Below are 21,712 nucleotides of genomic sequence, written 5' to 3'. Positions count from 1 at the left end.
TATCTCATGACCCTCATAAAGTAGTTCAAACTAGCTCCACCTCCAGCAGCTGCAACAATAAAATGCGGCTTATGCATTAACTTATCAGTATTAATAATATACTTTGTTAAATGTATTTAATATACTTTAAATAGATTTAGCTGGTAATACTTCTGCTCCTGCACAAACACGTTGCTCATATGAATCTGCCAATCAACATCAGCATGTGATATATGATGCACAGCAACTTTGCTTGCGCATGCAGTGATATAAATGTGCATGAATAGCAAACGCACCTCGACACTCGGTTCACCCACTATTGTGGGATATGATATACGTCACAGATGCTGATGCTGTTGTGTTACATGCCACGCCTCTGAATCCGGAACGCCAGCATGCTACGTAAAAGCACACACAGAAGTAGCTTTATGCCGGCTTTGTGTGGTTCAGTGTAAGAAAGCAAAGGCAGCTTAAAGATGGATCCTCTTTAAGGCTATAATGCAGGTTCTCTGTATAAAAGGGGCTACACACACATACACACATGTGGTGCAGTGCATTCCAGCAACAAGCACATCCAGTGAGCATGCTTTCAGCTCAGCCGGTCATGGGCTCGAAGCGCATCGAAATAGGTTAAATCCTGGAACTGTGGACTCCATTCTTTTTCTACACAGAGCAGCCAAACACTAGGCTAAAAAAGACAGTGTAGACCTACACATATAGGCTACTATTTTGTTAAAATCCACTGTTAAGATGTGAAGGATGTATGTGTGTTGATTAACATATTTTTACGGGTTAGGCAGTGCAGATTGGCTCTCATGAACTGGTTGGGCGGGTGCAGGTATTAAACCCTGACCCGTGCATCACTAGTTGGCAGGAAGACCAATGAGGCATCGCATCATAAATGTGACCTACAAAACTACTATCATCACCACGCCTGCCACCCCTACAAACAGGCCCCTGTCTGTATTACCTTTACGTCAGTACCTGTGTTTACGTAATGTGCACAGCTGGTTTGGATGAAACTTAAATCAGTTACATCAGCGTTTGTGTGATAAATGTCAAAGTAATTGTTAATAGGCTGTGGTTGTCTTTCTCAGACATACTCTTTGTATTAAGAGCTATTAGTGGCAGTTTTGGTGAGTGTCTCTTTGGTGACTCTCCCCTGCACCTGCTCTCTCTGTTTAACATTCATGAATAGTTTAAACCACCAGCATCTGGCTAATGCCTCTCTAGAATCCACACTCACACACACAAACACATAGGGGATCTAAATTGGTCATTTATTGTAGTTTTGAGTCTCAAAAATATGTATATATATATTTTTAATCTGTGAAATGGGAGCAATAAAATGTATTCCTGTAGAGTAAGTTATGTGTGTAGGCGTTTGGAGCTACTTTGTATGTGTTTGTGCTTTTGATTTGCAGCATAACAGTACACAAAATCAGTGGTTTGATATGTGCCATTGTTTTAGGGGTCATTGGTAGGTGTATTTTGAGTAGTGTGAGGAAAACAAAATATTTTTTATTATTTATTTTGAAAAAAGTTAACATGATGTAGCTATTTCCAGAGATCTACGGTTTCCCATCTTGGGCTGAAATTGCTCCCTTTCTGTTCTATTGTATCTAGTGTGAAATGTATACACTACTATATATAGTGCCCTCAGAAACTCGGAAAATAGAAATGAAATGGAACAAAACAAACATTTTCTGCCAACAATCCTACAAGGCAATAGGTTGTGACCCATTTACAGACACAAAGACTATAGTCATGTCTTCCAGTACCTGTCAGTGATGATGCAAAATGATAAGGATAAGTAAGCATCTGAAATCCAAGTAATGTAATGAGTGTAAATCATACAGAAAGTAGTGAATGAGTGAATTTGGACACAGTCCGTCTCTGATAAAGCCTTTTGGCTGAGACTTTTTTTGTAAAAGTTTTATGTTCCACATGTGGCAAGACCTGGACTGTAATTAAACCATATTAGATTAATGAGGACTGATATTGTTTGGTTCATAGGGTGTACCAATCTGATATAATTCATGTACCAAACTGAACATCCTGTGCTGAATGGTGATACATGTTACTCATGAATTTCCACTCTTGATGGTGTTAGGGTGAGGATTAGTGATGATAATCGTCTCTTTTTCTCTCTCTTCATAACACCTCCCTCTCTTGGATTATGTGTAATTCACAGGAATCCGCTAGCTAGCAACTCATTGTAATGTCACTAACGAAAGCAAGGAGACCAGCATGCCTGTCACTGGTTAGAACTCTATTAAAATTAATTCACTGGGAATGTATGCACAGTTACAATAAACCTTTCTCCCGCAAAATGAAACAAAAAGTAATAGCTTGTTTTTTTCCTGTTGCATTCAGTCAAAAGCATTTGGTGGAATAGTAGGAAGATAGAGTGAAAGAGAGATGTTATGACATAAATATTAAGTGAGAGGTGATAATGGTGTCAGAGAGGCCTTTTAAAGGGCTGTCTCTGGCGTGCTGTTTGCTTTCATGCAATATATACTGTATGTTTACCTCTTTGGTGTGATTGTTTCCCTACAAAAACCTCAAGTCAGTTTCAGTGTTACAGCAAGACCCCCTTGAGGGCCCTATTACTTCGACATTTGAATTGTCAAGATGAGGGAAAGATGCCTCGTTTCTGTTTGGTTAAAAGAGTGGGAGGGCTTCTTAAGTACTTGTGTCTGATGTGTAAAGAGAGTGGCATTAAAGGCAAGACCGCAATATCCCCACACTGAGGAAAGGAGTTTCTGAAAGTGAGGATTTACAAGTAAATCCTAGAAAATAGTGTGATTTGCTTTTTACCTCTCAAGTGTTTTTCTTAAAGTAATTGTGAAAAGTATTGTTGGAGGCTCAGTCTGTACTCAAGGTACTCTAAGTGAAGTCAAAGACTATAGATTGCTAGTAGGTGGTCAATTTAGGATTGGACTTCAATCGTATTATTCTTTGACTTCGGTGTTAAAATTTTGCAGAAAGAAATTTTGGAACCTTTTTTTGTGATTAAAGTGCTCCCAAAACTCTGCACTGCAATGTAACACCACTGCACTCAGTCCATTTAAATTTCAGTGACTTGAAAGCAAGCATAGCAAGCATTTGTTATTTGTTTGAAAGTGTTCTTCTCTAGCTTGTCATTGCTTATGTCCCACATATTGCATATACTTTGATTTGAGTCCTTAATGCAGGCACGGTACAGATGTTTTTCATATGACCAAAGCATGGTAAAGGTACTGCTTACCCTGATGACATGTTGTAGGTTTGAGCTTTACTTAGAGATGTATTGGCAGCTGTGTGCCTTTGTCTGACCTGTTCATTTGTAGCTGCATATTTTCTTTCATTACTCCCTTTAAACACCCGAAAAAGTGCCAGAAATGTTCAAATCTAGATGTAGACCAGTTTTTAATAAAGTTAGTGGTTGAATGTGAATAAGTCAACACCTCAACTAGGACTTAAACCCTCCAATTGCTTCAGCATAGAAATCCTGTATAGGGAATTATTCATTGTAAAATGTATTTACAATGTATTTCATGGTGTCTGTGTCTGTCTACCCAGAGACATCAAAGTAAAGCTAAAGCATGCCAGTATAAAACTGACATTGCAGCCAATTTACAGTAGTGTGTGACAGAGATGACACCAGATACCGCAGCACTACTGTGCTCTCAACAAGTAATTGAAAAAAAACATAAATTTATAAACATAAATCCATCTCCAAGATTAAAGATAAAACAGGAACTTATGATTATATCCCCAATGATATTTGAACGGCCTTCAAGGATCAGAATTCCACATTCTTCTGATACAGAAGAGACAATGAGCCAGTTTTTGCAGTGTATCTTTCTTCCGCAACTGACACCAGTAGGAAAGGATTGGTTAGATATAGAAATTACTTCCAAAGAAATAATAGATACCACCATTCATTATCTAGTAGGAAGGCAATATGCCCAGAAAGATCCTGTTGAGCCAGCCTCTTATAGACCTATCTCTAATCAAAGTACAGACTCCAAGCAAAACTCATATCCAGAGATCAAACAGGATTTTACCCAGACTACAAGTGATTCAAATATTAGGAGAGTACTGGGAATTATGCAGTATGTTAAAAACAAGAACAATAATGCATATATTGTAAGTTTAGATGCTGAAAAAGCATTTGATAGAATAGAATGGCACTATCTGTCTGAGGTTTTGTATAAATTTTACTTTTCTGATAGGTTTATTAATTGGATTAAGTTAATATACTCTAACCCAAAATCTGTTATTAAAGTGAACGGTACAAGATCAATCATCCACATCCTCATTTAACAGAGGGACAAGCCAGGGTTGCCCCTTACGGCCACTGCTATTTGCTCGTTATGGAACCTCTGGCAGAAGCAGTTAAAAGTAATTACAATATAAGTGACATACAAACTAATGCATATATACACAAAAATTGCCTTGTATGCAGACGACATGCTCATCTTCCTTTCCAATTCCAAGTACTTCACTGATTGTTGATTGAAATATTCCATTTCAGGTCGATAAAGAGGGGTTTAAACACCTTGGTGTTTTTATATCATATGAGTTAAATGATCTGATAAAATATAGTAAATTACCAGAAAAATGATTCCCTGAAGTTTTCAAGCCTAAATTGAGGCAGGACATGATGATTACTGCTGATGACAATGATTACTGTCGCTGAATACACTGAATAAAAGGACCCCTAATTATCTGTAATGGTGTATGTTTTCCTCTCTGTCATCTTAACAACCATTAGGGAGTGTGTCGTTACAGTACTATTCTGATATGATACCTAACTAAATGCTGTGTGTGCAATTCACTGTGCCCTGTTTTCATGTGTTATAGGGATATTTTACCACAGTTTTGATTTGTTAAATTTATCACTAATTGGCTCGTTAATTCTTCATACAAACATTTTCAGGAAGATAAAACATGATTAAGAGAGGTGGTCTACTCTTCATTTTTCTATGTCCGGACAAATTGCAATAATAAAATTGAACATGTTGCTGAGATTTTTGTATCCTATTCAGATGTTACCAGTGGATAGATGGACAGAAACTGAATTAGGGGAGACATATATTGTTATGTTAATAGTGTTTAAATTGTATGAATGATAAATGCGATGCACTTATTGCTAATGCTAATACAAATATATACAAATATAAAATACAAATATATACTAAATATATATATATACAAGCAATTTAATCTTCTTCACTTCAACTGACTTAGTTCACTTTCATTTTTTTGTTTCTCCTTTACTCTCCTATTAGTTAATGCATGATTGGTGTGTAATTTGTTGGGGTCTTTTTTTACAGTGGGTACCCGTGCTGTCAGATTTCCAGCAGAGAGAAACAGTTTGGAGCTTTGTGCCAGGGAAACCCAGCCAGCCCTTGGCCCTGCACCTTGGGGACTACAACCTGGACGGCTTCCCTGATGCCCTGGTGGTCCTCCGCAACACTAGTGGCAGGTAGGAGAGAAAATGCACACATTCTTGTTTACCTCCAAGGCTCCACATAAGAGTGTGCCTCATGGGTCTTCAAATGGGTACATCTTTGTTGGTGTTGACTTAGTGTTTTAAAAAGAAAAGGTGAGATACTGTTGATGTAGATAATATTTTCTTCATTATCTTAATAGTTTTGGAATAAACACACAACTAGAGTACAGTAAGTAGTCGTTTCTCTTAGACCTTATTTAAGATTATGTCTAGTAAATAAATGAGATATTGCTGAAATTAAACTAATCCTTCCTTGGCAGGGGACCGCTTGGAATCCTGTCAAGTAGGTCCCTGAACCCCATTCCAACTAATTGTTTCAGCACTATGCCTCACCTCATGAGCAGCTGGTGCAGTGGCGCACAGTTTCAGTGTGTCCATGCAGGTCCAGAGGCTGCTTATGTAGCACACAGTTTACATGCAAATGGCGATTGCATTAATATTACTCTGGTTTCAGGAAATTGATGTCACACTAATCATAGATTTCATGCAAATCCATATCATCTCAATTCTCATGAACACTCGATTCATTTGTTAGCTTCATCTGAATTTGTCATGTAACAGTCCACATTTTGATAAGATTATACCAACTATAGTACTTCAGCGGAACACGAAATTGAATTGATTGGAACCTAATAACTCAAGATGCATACTTAAATGGCTTATGCAAATCTGTTTCGCTTTCACAACTGTAAACGTTTCTTTTTTAAAAACATGCCACATGGAGGATTTTCTCATGAAATTCCTGTGAAATTACTGCACTTGCACTGACACAAGTGACTCTCATGCTGGGGAAAATAATCTTGATTACAAACAGTAGCCCCATTGATATGATATGCATTTCGTACAGTTGTCAAACAGTTGTCAGTAAAAATTAATTACATTCATATACTATATTTAGAAATAAACCTACAGTCTGTGTACAGCCTGTTTAACACATGTTTACAAGAAGAGCTCATATGCTCACACCAATAGAATGGCAAAATATCTAGAGTATAGCAGTTTTCCAAAGAAGATTAATTAAATCTTCTCATTAACAAATCATGAAGTGTCTGAAACACCACAAAACAGAAATAAAAAGGCCAGGCATTAATTAATGGTATCACTTACATTTTGATATTCATGACACAGTAACAAACTGCCCTCTGCTGCAGAATAGTAATAGTTTTAATAGTTAATAGTTTTATAACATTGTGCATTGTCACTGACCAATATGCAGCCATGACATTGTACTATAATGAAGAAGTGATTACCATCCAATTTACTAGAGCACAGACTGGGATAGAAGGCAGCTAAGGTGAGTGTGTTTTTCAGCATATGGACACGGCGACTGATAAGACAGCCCTTAAAAAATCACTACAGCATGTGCTAGGACACAAGCAACATGGACACTAGGGTGTGTGTTTTTGTCGAAGAACCTATGTGGATTATCTAGCCTCAGAGATGAAGATAAGATTGCTGAAGAGGTCAGGCCTGTGATTGTCTATGCATACTGATTGTTCTGGGAGTGTGTGTGTATGTGCTTGATCATGTGTGTTTCTTAGGGAAAGAGGGTTTGATTGCTTGTTGTGTCAGAAATAGTAAGACATTAGGTATGAGCTTCAAAAGACTCACACACACATGTACATTTGAACCCTACTTTCTTGTCTAGGCTCTGTATAATCATCAGTAAGTCCTGTCAGGCTTAACTCTTGGTGGTCACCCTCATCTAGAAATGACTTCTGTCTCACCAGCTCTAATCACACAAGCTATAGCTTCTCTCTTTTTTCCTCCCTTCCTCCATCTCCTCCCCATGTTAAGCCTGAGCATTGTAATCCTGTACTGGGCCGTTGGCTGTTATTGCAGAACTTCCCTGTACAATCTGACCCCAGCAGTAACATTTAAAATCACATCATCATCATATGGAAGAGAGAGTAGGAGGGAGAGATGAAAGGAGGTCAGGGTGATGAGAAAGGAATGATTTAAAGGTTAGAGAATCTGTGAAATCAGGACCCCTAATTAACTACTGCTGATGTGCCCCGGAGCAAGGCACGTAAATATCAAATGGTGTCAGTGATTTGACGGAGAAGTTCTCTGGTGTGAGTGTAGAGAGTTGCAAAGTTAAGTTGTGCTCCCAGAAGAAAATATGTAAAGTCATGGTGATTCTGGTCTGCGTCGATTCTTTTTAGTAAAGTAAGGACACAGGGTTTCAGAGGTCATGTTTGAGTGATGGGATGTTTTTGTTTTTGTTCAGACATTTCATCAAGTGTGTAGTGTCTACTTGCCTGCTTTGGATTCAGTAGCACTCTCTAGTCCATCATGCATCAGGCCTTGGATTTCCTTCTCACCAAATGCTCTCTGCTTACTAACTATTTGTACAGCCCTCAGCTGGTCTATTTTAACTCCCTCTCCCTCCCCATTCCTCTCCTTCTTTCCTTTCCTCTCTGTCTCTTCGTCTTCGTCCTTCAAACTGGTTATTTATAGCAGCTTTTCAGATAAAAGTCCTGCCAGTCCATGTCACTCCTCCTCCTAGTAAAATGAATGCCGATTTTAAGTGTTCAAAGTAGGAGGACAGAAGGAGAGAGGGTGTGAGATGAGAGTAATCGGGTGGAATCAATGGAACAATGAGCAGATGGAGGGAGCAGGAGGAATAAATAGAGAGTTGAGAGAGTGTTTAAGAACGCAATAGGTTATTTTGTGATACAGCTCGAGTTTGTTAGTCACGGCCCAGTGATTAAGGTATTTTGCCTCATATATTTGTCTTACTAATGCTTTTTTGTGGATTGCCCCAATTATTTTACTCCTTACAAGACCTCCTCATAGTTGTTGCAAAATGGAAGGAGCTGCTGTTCCCAGAAGTGTTTTTCCCCCATTCTGTTCTCCCATTTCAGTGTTTCTCCTCAGTGTTACTTAACATAGGAACACAGGACACTCCTGGATATTTTAACGATCCTGTATAATATACATATTATATATGTTATGGACACCAGCTTTAATTGTTTTAACTATGCTTCTGAGAAATTGCATTTTCTTCAACATTTCAGCATGGCAGACAGTTCTAAAATACTACAATAGCCTCGGCTGCTGTTGCCATGGAGAAGAAGCCAGTCAGAAATGTGAATCTGAAACAGTAGAAAATGTAAACTGATATGTTGCTGCAGTTGTAACCAAAACAGGGCACTATAGTTGCTGAATTAATCCAATATTGACCCAGAATCCAAAGGTAAATTGATATAAGTTGTAGATTGTATTGTCATTTGTCTTAAAACTGTAAACTTTAGCCCCACCATTAGTGCCACACCATACAGAATTTTAAGGTCGTTGATTGGGCGTTTCTTGCCTAAATGCACCCTGGGAGTTGTAGGTAAATTCTATTCTGATTTTTCGTAAACTGTCTTGTACCTTCAAGTTTTTATCAAAGATCCTATTTTCTAACACAGTTGTTCATCATTTGTGCTGATGATTGAACCAGAAGAGTTTCATGCTGATCCAACCCATAGAAGTGCTTAACTGTGAGTCGCTTAACATTGTCTATGGGAAGAATTAATGGGATTTCTACTTCTGGAAATGGGGGCATCCAAAATAGCTCCCCCCACTTCGCACCTCTATCATGAATAGACAAAAGAATAGGGGAGCATGACATCTGCACTTTGCTGCTATATTTGTGTCCATCCAATTTCATCACTCATTCACTTGGTAGCACCAAGCTAAATAGAGTCCAGACATCCTTCTTTCCACCCTGCAGCTCTTCTTTGGTGATGCCAAAGCATTCAAAGGCCAGATGGGATATGTAATCCCTCCAGCATGTTCTGAGTCTGACGAGGGTCTCCTCCCAGTGCCCTCAATTCCTCTGCAGGGGGCCATCTAGGAGGCATTTTAAGCAGATGCTCACCCTGTCCCTAAGGGTGGCCCCAGACACCCTGCAAAGGAAAAAAAATTCATGACCACAGGTGAAAGTTCGAAACGGATTGACTGATAAATTGAGAGTTTTGCCATCAGGCTTAGCTCGATCTTCACTGTGACAGTCCAGTACAGTGCCTGCATCACTGCGGATGCTGTACTAATCCGCCTTTACCAAGTGTGACTCTCCATCTAACCATTACTTGTGATCAACACCCCAAGAACTTAAACTTCTTCATTTATTCAGTGGATCACAAAGCCAAGCTGTGAACATAAAGAAATTTAGTTTGAACTTAAAAAACGATGGAGGAACCTACCAATTGTTAATTAGGGGTCACATGTATGCCAGTTTTCAGTTGCTGGTCATCTTGCCGTGCTAACATTAGAAGGCTAACATAAGTGTCTGTAATGTTTGGCACATAGATGAACAGTTTTATTTTGACATGTTTGCTTAGCTTTGTATCTTTTTTGGTCAAGTTTGAATTTATGTAAGTTGCGTCTATGTTATTACTTTAATATTACCAAGTTTTTCTTTCTATTAAACTTTCTATTTCTATTGTTTCTGCCAGTATAGCATCAAACACACTACTTTCTGTTTCAATGTGAAATAATTAGCTATTGCATTGTTTTTGTAATAGTGCATAGGTCTATAGGTCTACATAACAGTCACATTAGTAGGATAGATCATCCATTTACATACTGTTTGGAAACACAGTCATTAAGAACTGCAAGACGGGTTTAGAGTGTGTGTGCGTGTGTGTGTGTATGTTTATGTTTTTGTGTAATTGCTATCGGCAGCTCCTAAAACTGCAGTCCTCAGGGTCCACATTATATCCAGGTCACGAGACAGACAATGCCTCCAGCCTCTCTCTGTCTCTCTGTCACACGCACCCACACATTTACGAGCATTGTTAAAGCACAACAAAGAATACAGTGCTGTTGCTCCCTCCTATAGGTGTTTCAGTGTTTGCAGAAAATCAAGCATTTGGGATGTTGGGGAGACAAGAGGAGACACAATAAAAGAGAGACAGAGAAACAGACCCGCAGTAGTATGAAGCTAAAGAAGGAGAAACTATTTTCTTCCCCTTTTCCCTTTTTTTAATCTTACATCAATGCGAGAAACTTTCTGCAGGAAGACTGATGATAAGATATAGTTCTTTCAGGTGCAGATGACACAGCATGGGGCTGCACAGCATATACTGCTTATGTACCAGATTCTTAACTCTCTCCCGGCAAGACAGAGACTACACTGCTGTCTGACTATTCATGTTGTTTTTTGCTAGTCCCATTTTCCCTTCCAGCCCTTTGTTAAGTAAACAGTTTCTTATGGCATGTACTAAGTTGAAGTTTGCAATGCTAAGCAGTGTTATTCATGTTATTTCAGAAGTCGCAGCTTATATGTTTGACGTCAACAAATCTGTCTAAATATCAGTATCTTGTTCCTGGTTTTTAATCACAATTAGTTACTAAGAAATATTTCTATACATTCTGTATTACAGTTGCCATTCATGTCATTTTTATGCAGTTATAGATAAAGCTAGCCAAGAAAACATGGTTACATTACAATTAAAATGAATGGAAAATGAAATGAATAATGGGAATAATTACATTAGTGTTTGCTTGTTTAGGGGAAAACATTTGTGAAGTGATATTTAGAGAGAAATACAACACGAATCACCTGCTTGATCGCCTTATCCTCCACTGTAGAGTGGATGATGAGTATCAGCCCACAGGCAAAGACATCATAGAACAGAACAAGATGGAGCTTCAGCCCACATTCATTTTAATACATCAGAACCAGCAGTCATGTTGCTCATCAGTTATGTGCAACAGCATTTTGCGATGAATGTTAATGTGTACAGCTGTAGTGCAGGTAAATCGAGCCAATTCTCTCAATACAAAGAAGCAGCAGCAGCAGCACCAAATTAAGATTGTAATTGTCATATTTTCTTGTTTCAGATCTTTTTTATTGTTAAGCATCAACACATTAGTAACATATAACAATGTAATCTAACACTTCTTTATTTGAAAATAGCTACTTCTCTGTCATAAAATACAGAATGCCCCTATCCTCTCCTTTATTTTTCTGAGACAATTAACCACTGGGAACAAACTTAAGCCAAATACCTGCAATGTGTGCAGATACAAAAGCTGGTTTCTTGCTGACCCTTTCTAAATCATTAGTAGGGCAGATTAAGATTTTAGAGTTAACAATGAATATTTTTCAGCAAAAAATAAACAATCCTCAAACATGTTTCAGTACTTACCTTCTGTTAAGACACTTTTTGTATCAGACCTTCATCTCCTTGGTCATCTGTGTACATAATATGGTGGTATATTATACCTAACCAGTAGCAGTCCCACATGTATACCAGGTGTTGTTTGGAATTCTTATTTCAAAATAAATATAGTTGCAGAGCACAGTGCCCCTCGGACAAGCTACATAAAATAACATGTAATGTGAAGCCAGATGTCATCCTAGCATACTGTACATAGCACTCCTCCTTTTTCTGTTACCATTGTCAGCATGCATGTTAACAATAAGAGGCTTTGACAACTGTCAAAACTTCAGATGACATATGACATACGGTTGTAGTAACTGAGAATATACCACCTGCTGCTACATTATTTTCTAGATACAGCAGTAAATATCAGTACTTTCCAGGAATAACATCAACCACTGGTCACATTCCCACTGCTTGTGTGTGTGTGTGTGTGTGTGTGTCTGTGTGTGTGTGTGGTATGGGATTGTATGTGTTAGCCACCAGCCCTCATAGAATGGGATTATCCTCTGCAGTAATCATGTTGTTTTTTTTTTTCCCACTTCACTATATCACATCCATACACTGATTAAAAGGTGATACAGTAGGTCAGCTTTAACGTGTGATCTGCCTCAAGCGACTTAGATATAATTACATGTATGTGTGTGCATTTGTAATTTGCGCGTCAGCATGTGTTACTCGAGCAATGAAAAGCAACAGCCAGATCACCTTCCAGGCAGCCTCCCCTCTAGTCAGATCAGCATTCCTCCAGATCTGAGGCTTTTGGAAAGCGGGAGCTGTCATCATTCACAGTAACCTTTAACCTCAGCAGATGACCACTCTTCAAATGAGACCAACAGATTACAATGGGCCACAGCTACATCACTGTACCCTCATCCGTAAGCACACAAAGATGGTGGTTTAACAACCTTCGACTCTGCGTGCACACACTGAGCGTATTGAACCCACTGTTCATTTCTGTGACTTCACCCCACGTTATTTTTAACAAAAAAACACAAACAATTATTTTCCCTAATTTTAATTTAAAATATAATAATTTGAACTTCCTGCAAAAGGTGAAATTGTTGTGTTTGCCTTGGGGTATACCAGTGCGTGGCAACCATCCAAGTAATATTTCAGCCCTACCACCCCTGTCACTCCCATCATATGAAACCTTCAAACTGACAATTTTCAAAGTGTATGAGTCAGTGAGCACCAACACGGCATGGCAATGACAAGCTCCTGCCCTTCTCCAGAGACATCACAGTTATGTCCCAGCAGCTACAATTTATCCATTCTGAAGAATATAGAAATTAGCACATATTGTTTCCCCATGACTAGAAATATTAAAATAATAATAATATTGAAGACTGCTCTATCTGCATCACTGGATTTTTGTTTGTTTGTTTGTTTCATCAGGGTGTCCTAGTAACTGCAATAGATTATTGTCACCTAAATGTTTCATTGTGGCAAGAATAATTTATTAATTTATTGCTTTTTTTCAGCACTGGCTGGCTGTCTCTTGAGGGCTGAATAATTAGATGTAATTAATAATGTATGGCCTTCTGTAGTGGATCTTTGTTTCAGTATTTTGCAGCCAGAAAAAGAATCTTGATTACCAAGATTGGCAATATAATTATTTGGGTTTTGCCCACATGGACCATAGATAAAGCGGGGTATTTATGATATTTTTTCAATTGTATTTTCCCCTCCATTTTTAACATAGACATATCATGTGGTTACACTTGACTCTCAGGCTTCCTGATTTGTAGTTGTTCATTTGTTACTGACACAATACCTAGGCCTGAAAACATCACAATATATATGTCAGTGGTTTATTTGGGTAGGTTCAGTATCTGTGTAACCACATACTTTTAAAATTTACAGGGCCGGCTTTGCAAGATGGCATTTCTACAGTTAATGTGAAAAGTGTGTTTTATGTCATCCACATTGTGTGATAACAGTTAACAGCTGATTCGCCAATTTGTTGCAGTATTTGAAATATTGATTCAAGGCTTGATGTGCCAGTTACACTTAGAGCTGTTAAAAGTATATAGCACAATACTGATCCAAGTACCACTCTTTTCATTTGTTCATTCTGGCTTGTAGAGACTCAGATGAAAATGTAATTGTTTTCATCTACCTATAAAATAAAATCAAGATCCCACTAAAATTCCTATTCAAACATAGACAGACATGTTTCTGTTTATAGAGCAATTACTCTCATCTTCAAACGTCACAGCACATTTTTGTTAGACTGACAAAATCTCCTAATTTCTGCCTCTGATTGGCTTTATGGAGCCATTTTACCATTGAGAGTGTAGGACACATTGCCTCATGTATTTGAAACAGAGAGGAGCTTCAGGTAGAGAATAATAATAATAATACCATGCCTCAGTGTCTTTATAGATTAAAGTATATTGATTTTTGTGTGCTCTTTGAAGAGATACCACAAAAGAACTATGAGCAATTTGTGCCTTTAGGATGCATGTAACGCTATTTATAATTTTACTTTTGCATACAGTTAGTGGTGCTGTGTTGAGGGATTGCGCACCTCACCACCCACACTGTGTATGTAGGCGATAAGGTCCACAGGTATCCTCAAAATCTTTTATTTGTGTCAATATTTAAAGTGCATTCATTTATCTACTGCTGCAGACACGTTTACATCGATCAACTGCTCTGCTGTGCTGTGCTGTGCTTTTGCGGTTGTGGAAGTGCCAAACTCTCCTCTGATAATGAAATGCATGGAGTGTTTTTGTTTTATGTTTCTATTAAAGTGAAGAGTGTGGCGTGGGCAGCAGTTAGCGGTGCCAACTGTCTCCCTCTGCTCTTAGCTTTGACCAGCTGATGTCAGAGGAAAAATACTGATCAGACCTTTTAAACCAACTTTAGGCTTGTAGAGGTAGATGCTACCTATTGCACACACACACACGCACACACACACACACATACTGTGGACAGATCTTGACTGCTGCTGGAGAAAGCAACTGTAATAAGGAAAATAGAATTTCTGGTTTGAGGAAAAGTAATTATGTGTGCTGTATGAGACTACTGTTGGTGGAGAAACTGGTATTTTTGTCTGTTCCTGCACAAAATGGTGACTCTAGAAAGAAGCTTTTGCTGTTTATGTGTGACAGAGCTAGATTTTTACAGTGTTTATTGCTGAACATTTTCTGTATCTGCTGTGTTCAGAATGATTTCTCTCCTATATATTCATGAGAATTAGAAATGTCGCCTCAGCAAAACCTCTTTGTTTAAGGATCTCTGTGATGATTTCTATTGTATTTGAACACTTTTACACATTTATTAATATTGTCTATGTAACATTTATACTATACTGGGAGTCTTGTAAGTCCAAACGTCACTGACTTGTCCTTGAGCAAGAAACTGACCATCTGCTTGCTCTCTTATTGCAAGGATACAGACACACAGGAGAGCAATTATCTTGTACACGTTCCCGTGGTCTCTTTCTTTCTCTCTCTCTCTCTCTCCCTCATTTTGTACATCAAAGCTGCAGTGTTTCTGTGAATGCCACCAGAGATGCTCTCTCCATGGGAACACACAACTGCCGTCGTTCAGCATAAAGATAATGGGTCCTTTCTTTGCTCACCCATTTACTTTGAAAATTAATTAAATCTTCCTTGTTACGGTTTTAGGGCTCTCGGAGGGATTGCTCGTGAGAAGGACCGTGTGCGTACAGCACATGTGTGTCAGTGAGGGAGAGCTAGGGAGAGTAATATGTTTGTGTTGGCAAGTGTGTGTAAAATACTGTAATGTCTGTGGAGGATGCTGCGTGAAGGCGGGGAGACAGGGAGGAGAGCTCCCTGAAATGCATGAAAACCTCTCAGGTTCCAGTCAGTTGTAATCTGCCTGTAGTGATTTGGTTTTGGGGAATCAGTCATCGTACTGCTTTGGTGGGTACTATACTGCCTTCAGAATCCTCCCCACCCCCACCCACCCAGATATTAGTATAATAGGTCTTTACTTATTCAATTATGATAAAACAATGGTGAAAGCTTCCACTGGGGAAGTGGAACAAGCAATTATATGATTCCAACCAGTTGCCAAGATTTAAGTAACAAGCATTCTATGATGTGTGGTTTTCTGTTAAAACCAAATGCAGCTTGCCTTTAGAGTGTTTTTTTTTTCTGCTCTTTTTTACCCTTCAGTCATCCAGGCAGGTTAATGAAGAATGCATTCTAAACATGAGCAAGCTCCACTGACTTCTACCTCTGCTTTTGTTAAGAGCAATGCGGTGTTGCTGTTCCAACAGTTAATGTAAGATCAGCCTCTGAGGAAAGCTGAATCAAGGCTTTGCTTTATGGTTGACATATAGCACTGTTTTCCTGATTGGGAAGGTATACTCACATTGCTCAGGAAAAGGGGCAGGTAAATGAATATTAGGCTGTCTGAAACTGACTCAAAGATATAAATAAATTAATGCATAACATTTAAATGTATAATTAAATTTACCTCCGGTCAGTTGATGTGTTCATTAACATAACATAACCATCATTATTCTAGTATAGGTAAAAATGTTGTTTTAATTTTCCTAATCAAATTGGAATTGCTAGGAGCTGCCTTTAACCGCTTAACCTTAAAGCAGGTATAATCGATATTTTTTTATAATATGTATCAAATGATACATATTATAAAAACAGACATGATGTGAGAGGCGTAGCTCGTAGAGATGAACCTACAGAAAATGATGACCCGACTGTGCAGCTCCCCCCAGCTTTATAAAGCTTTATAGCAAGTTTCAGATAATTTTTTAGCGATCCGGCCCGCAACTTTACCATTTTGGTTCACTCTTATCGCTCTCATAGCGTGGTTTCAGCCACAGTAGGCAGCTCTTTTCAGACAAAAAATTCTAAAAACACACTGTACACTACCTGCTAAGCATCAAACAGCAAACAGACACAGTTTAGCGACAAGCTGGTGAACATAGTGGAGCATTTAGCAGCTAAAGAGCCTCATATTTCCTTCAGGAGTTGGTTGAGATCAAAAACAGACTTAAAGGAAAGTGAATGTTGTGGACTTCACCAGGTGGACGGAGACAAAACTCGAAATGAATGATGATGTTGCTCCATAACTGTTCGATGGGTAAATAAGCATCAAGTACGCCGTATCAACTTAAAAGAAAATATGTCAATTTTCACAACTTGTTTCCGCTGCCCCCAAGTGACCAAAAAATCAGTTTAAATACTTTTAATTAACAATTTGAGTTTTTCTCAAATTTTTCATTTTACCCCCAAGCAACAAATATTAAGTGTGGGGACAACACTTGAGAATGTAATTAATGAGACCAGATACATATTGCACCAATAAGGGAATATTAAGACTTAGCTGATGTAATTTCACACACCACCTCTCCACTCTACTTTTCCTTAATAACAACTGTCAAAACCAGCTCACAGTGACAGTGTTTCCAGGACAGTTGCCATGTTTTTGTTTGTTTTGTTTGTCAGTTGAAACAAATAAAGGTAACATGACATGCACTGTTTTCATGAGCCAGCCAATCACAGGGAAGATGAGCAGCCTGCTCTTGACAGCAAAAAACAATGTGATAATGTAGCTTTTCTCAGCAGTAGTAATAGTAGTTGTAGTAGTTGTTGCTCATCATAGTGAGTCAGGGTGGGAGCACTTGGGATGAATTAGGGGTTTGTGTAAATCCTTTCAGGACTGTAGCACTGATTAACTATTGCATTCAGCTACTGCAAATAATCATCAAGTAAACAAAGCACAAATCAGACAGCTCAATTTCTGTATCAGTACAAAATGTGGTCTTGGCAGCGCCATTTCTCAAAAAAGAGCAAAGAAAAAGAAAGAGGCAGTATAGTATGAATCAGCCAAAAGTATTTTCTACTTGTAGAAAATAGTGGTACACAGATGCAGTTAGTCTACCAGACTGTTTTTATAGACACCATTGTCTGTCACTGCAGCCGGCAGCCCAGCATTTCTCTTTACTCAGGCAGGCTTCACATTCACAGAAGGACGCACACACACTCTCCATTCATCCACTGTCCTCAGGGAGACCGAGCGTCCGGCTGTGAGTGTTTGATGTTGAAATGGTCCACCCTGGCTTCATAAGAGCTCCTATCGCAAGAGAAATGGTCTAAATGTCACACTCTACCCTCCACTGGGCTACTTTGCGTGCACGTCTGTGCATGCAAGAGAGTGCATGTAACATGTAGCCATGCATGTAGCAGTATGTGGTGAGAGGGAGTTATTTCTGGAACATGAAATGAGGTCTCAGATGGAAATGGATAAACTTAAGTGATTTCTATTGTGTTTCACACCATCACCTGACAGCATGCCACTGCTGTACTCTCCTTATGATTACAGATGCTAGTGATTGGACCTGATATTGTCTATTAAGATACACCTTCAGATGTCACAAGTGTCTTTGGAAAGGAGTGGCTGCAGTGTGAATCAGGCAGATATGACACATATGCACAACACACACATATACATAAAGCACATATGCAATTGTTTTGCGTAGAATTCTTCAGGCCATAAGTCAGTGAGTGACTGACAGTAACCGAATAATGTAGATAACCTCTGCTTAAGGTTGTTGGGCAGCAAAATCACTACACACGTCCCTATACTGATCTTTTCTGTCTGTCTCACTCCATGCTATAAACATGTTTTTAATGGCAGGATAAAAGGTTAAGGTTTGTTCAGAAAAGTTCTGCTTAACTGTCTCTTTCTGTTTCACCCTCACTGACCTGTCATGCCTCTTCGTTGCCTCACCCACAAAATACACAGTTACAGAGCTGAATTAGTAGGACAAGGGCAGTGTTGAACAAAACTATTACAGGGTTTCCACCAGAAAAGTTGTTTTGGGGGGGGTTTGTTTGGGCATACATACTTGCCCGCTGCCCATGCCGTTGTTTGCTTTTTTAAATAGAAATAAAAATCTGTTTAGTTCATTTTCACATATCAGCGCCCATGTTAATCAAATTAAAAAAATCTGTAAACTAATATGTAAAATACTAAATGTGTTATTAATACATAGTTGGACGACAGACACTACCGTTATGAACTGTCCTCTCTCCTGCTCTCTGCTGTAAACACACGTAGCTGTTAGTGAGCAGCAGCTCTCATGTCTCCTGAGGTCTCTCGTTTTCGGCTCTCCCACTCTCTGTCTGCTCAGCCTGCTCTCTGTGTGTCACTCTCTGGATGGCAGGCATGTTGCTCCGGGTCTGTTTCCAATCGGCAGTCATCGTCTGGCTTGTCCTCACATCTGTGTGTGCCGCAGCCTCAAAATCACACATATGCTCTCTCTCTTGACCACATAGTAGCTATGCACTGAGCTATTAGAGGAGCTATGCTACTCTTAAAATACTTTTTTTTTAAATTCCCTGATGCTTTGGCCCGGCGGGGGGTCACCTCAGGCCTAGTGGGCTGCCAAGCTTGCAGTACACTGGCAGAAACCCTGCTATCAGGCCAGGTTTGGCTATTCTTTAGTTTGGATTTGGATAGGGCTTAAGAATTTGGGCAAATATCTAAATGCAGTTTTTCCAACCAATAGCAAGGCTGCGATTTATATAATGATAATTTCTTTCTATCAGGCCTGTGCTGGTGATCTAAAAACACAATTAGCATTTTGTGCGATGCTGACACAAAAATCAAGTCCACCCAGACTTATATAAACTTCAAGTCCTCCACTCAAAAATGTGTTTTCCTTCTTGTTTTTTCGGTTGGATGTTTGACCTTCACTGTGCAAAATTATGTATGTGCAGTTTGACACTAGAAGAGTGTTTTCACATTCATCTACTGAAAGTGGAAAGTTTCTCTGCACTCACATTAAATCGGAGTTTAAGGCGTGTACTTAGAGGCAGGATTAGACTACCTTGGAATGAGAATGAGATGGAGTAGATTCCATTTTAAGGATTTTAACAAGGTAATTGTGATATTTTTTGTGGAAAAACTATGTCAGAAACAAATTATTGTTCCCAGCAGAGTATTTTTACATGTCTTAAATATGTGTGGAGGGGATCTTGAACTTAGAAAATCATTGTGCATAACAATTGCAAAAAACAATCAAAGCCGTTCATGATGCAACTATGAATCTTTCTTGTATTAACACTGTGCTTGCCTTTGCTTTGCATTCCCTGCACTCTGCATACATTCTGCACTGAATTCAGATAAAATGTAAGAAACTCAGAGTTGAAGTTTAAGTCAGAGCACTTCATTTTTTGCCCACTCACATGTAACAAAGCAACAATTAATGTTGAACATTATGTAATGCTCACTGCTCATCACCTTGTCGATGCCTTGATGAGTTCCATCACATTAAGTTTTAGTGTTGCTGTGAGTGTAAATGCGCATGTGTTTGTCTGTGTGTGTCTCCATCTATCAGTATGCACCCCGACCAAGCAGCTGCCAAGAGCTTAGCAGGCTGTTGCTAGGCAATGCCATTTAAAATCCATCCCTCTCTGTATGTTGGAGCTGTGTTTGTATCTTGGTTTTGTTGCTAATACCAGGGTGGAAACTGGAGTAGCGCGAGACATTTGCCTTGTTAGTCCTGCACAATATTTTCTTTGCAAAGTGCAGCTTTGTTGGCGGAAGGCTGGTTTGGCCTCAGATGACTTCCTAAACAATGAAAATTAAGCAGCTTTCTAGGGAGCTGTTCAGTAATAGTATAATGAAAGAGGGTGTTTGCCATTTGATGATTAGTTTTAAAGAATGTCATTATGCGTTATTCTAGTGTGGAGCACTGCAGTGCTTTTACAACAAAATATGCGGAGGTGTGTATCTGTGCTTCATTAAACAGAAAGCGCATCTGTTTCTTTGAAGTTATAATCTCCATCTTGTTCATATAAATACATCTGTGGATTGCTACCTTCTGTCATGGGTTCATATAACACAATAGTAAATAAGCCTATATCCAGTTTTCCTTTGACTGTTCTTAGCACCCTGTCTGATCGGTCTGTGTTGGAATAAATCCTTCAGCCATTTAGCTTGAGCAGTGATAACAAACAGAGCATCACCTACAGAAACTCCAACTTTGAAGGAAAAAGACACAGTACAAACAGTTTATTGATAGGTGATCTGTTGGAAGTAAAGTGCAACAAGACTAAGTGAGTGTTCAGGTCAAAAACAGCTCTGCTTTAAAACAATGCAGGGGCGCTGCATTGTTGGGATGTGTTGTTTAAAGTACGTGTGAAACAATGAAATACAATCCAGGAAGTCCAGTTTGAGTAACAGATTAATGTGTTTAAAGGCTTATCAGACGCCAGAATACTGCACAGTTAGGAATACTTACAGACAGGATTTTATAACCTTGGAAATTTATCATGGCAGCAACTGTTTTATCTTTCATCATGATGATCACAAGGTGTATGGCACATAAAGTAATCCACCAGAAATTTGGGCTTGCTTGTATGTGATTGGCCAATGCAGCAAAAGCTGAGCCAGTTTCAACCTTTCGTCAGATGGCCCTTCGTTGTTTTGCAGGAGTCCTCTGCAGTTGCATCCCCACTGCTACTGGACTGGCTCCATTCAAATGAATGCGACTGCTACATTTTTTTTACACACGGCTAATATCGGACTGAACGCAGCCAGTCTTCAGCCATGCTGGAGGCTCTGTGAGGGTGTACTAAGGCACAGCGGTGCTTTGAGCTAAATACTAATATCAGCATGCTAAGATGCTCACAATGACAATATTAACATGCAGATTTTTAGCAGGTATATTTTATACCTTGTTGACTGTCTTGTTTAGTGTGGTAGCATGCTAAAATTTGCCAGTTGGTGCTAAACACAACGTACAACTTCCTAGTGGGAATGGCATTGTCATTAGTTTTGCAGGAATTTGATCATAAACCAAAGTGTTGGGAAAATTAAAAGTCTGACCTGATGATAGCGCCAAAGGAAAAGTCAGATGATCACCAAACCATACATGCTGGGGAAGATGAATGTGTGTACTTCATTTCATGTCAATCCATTGTCACGGCATTTCACGCAAAACCACAAAAGTCAACCCCATTGTGGCACTACAGGAAAAGTCAGAAGATCAGACCAAGGTAGTTGGATTCATGCTCTAGGGAACATGAACTTCTTTGGAAATTTAATGACAATCCATCCA

At 39.0% G+C, this 21,712-nt stretch overlaps 1 protein-coding gene across 2 annotated transcripts in view; it reads left to right on the top strand.

Annotated features, from left to right (window-relative positions):
• itfg1 (integrin alpha FG-GAP repeat containing 1) overlaps positions 1-21,712 on the top strand; it is a 148,507-nt gene that overhangs the window by 62,255 nt on the left and 64,540 nt on the right. For both annotated transcript variants that reach the window (XM_067596020.1, XM_067596011.1), the window contains exon 10: positions 5,304-5,455. In XM_067596020.1, the coding sequence (XP_067452121.1) occupies positions 5,304-5,455 (152 nt within the window). The remainder of the gene's footprint in view (positions 1-5,303; positions 5,456-21,712) is intronic.

This window comes from Thunnus thynnus, chromosome 1 (genome assembly GCF_963924715.1).
Source record: "Thunnus thynnus chromosome 1, fThuThy2.1, whole genome shotgun sequence".
Taxonomy (NCBI): Eukaryota; Metazoa; Chordata; class Actinopteri; order Scombriformes; family Scombridae; genus Thunnus; species Thunnus thynnus.
Note: the sequence above shows the minus strand (reverse complement) of the source record. Positions and strands in the feature narration are given on the sequence as shown.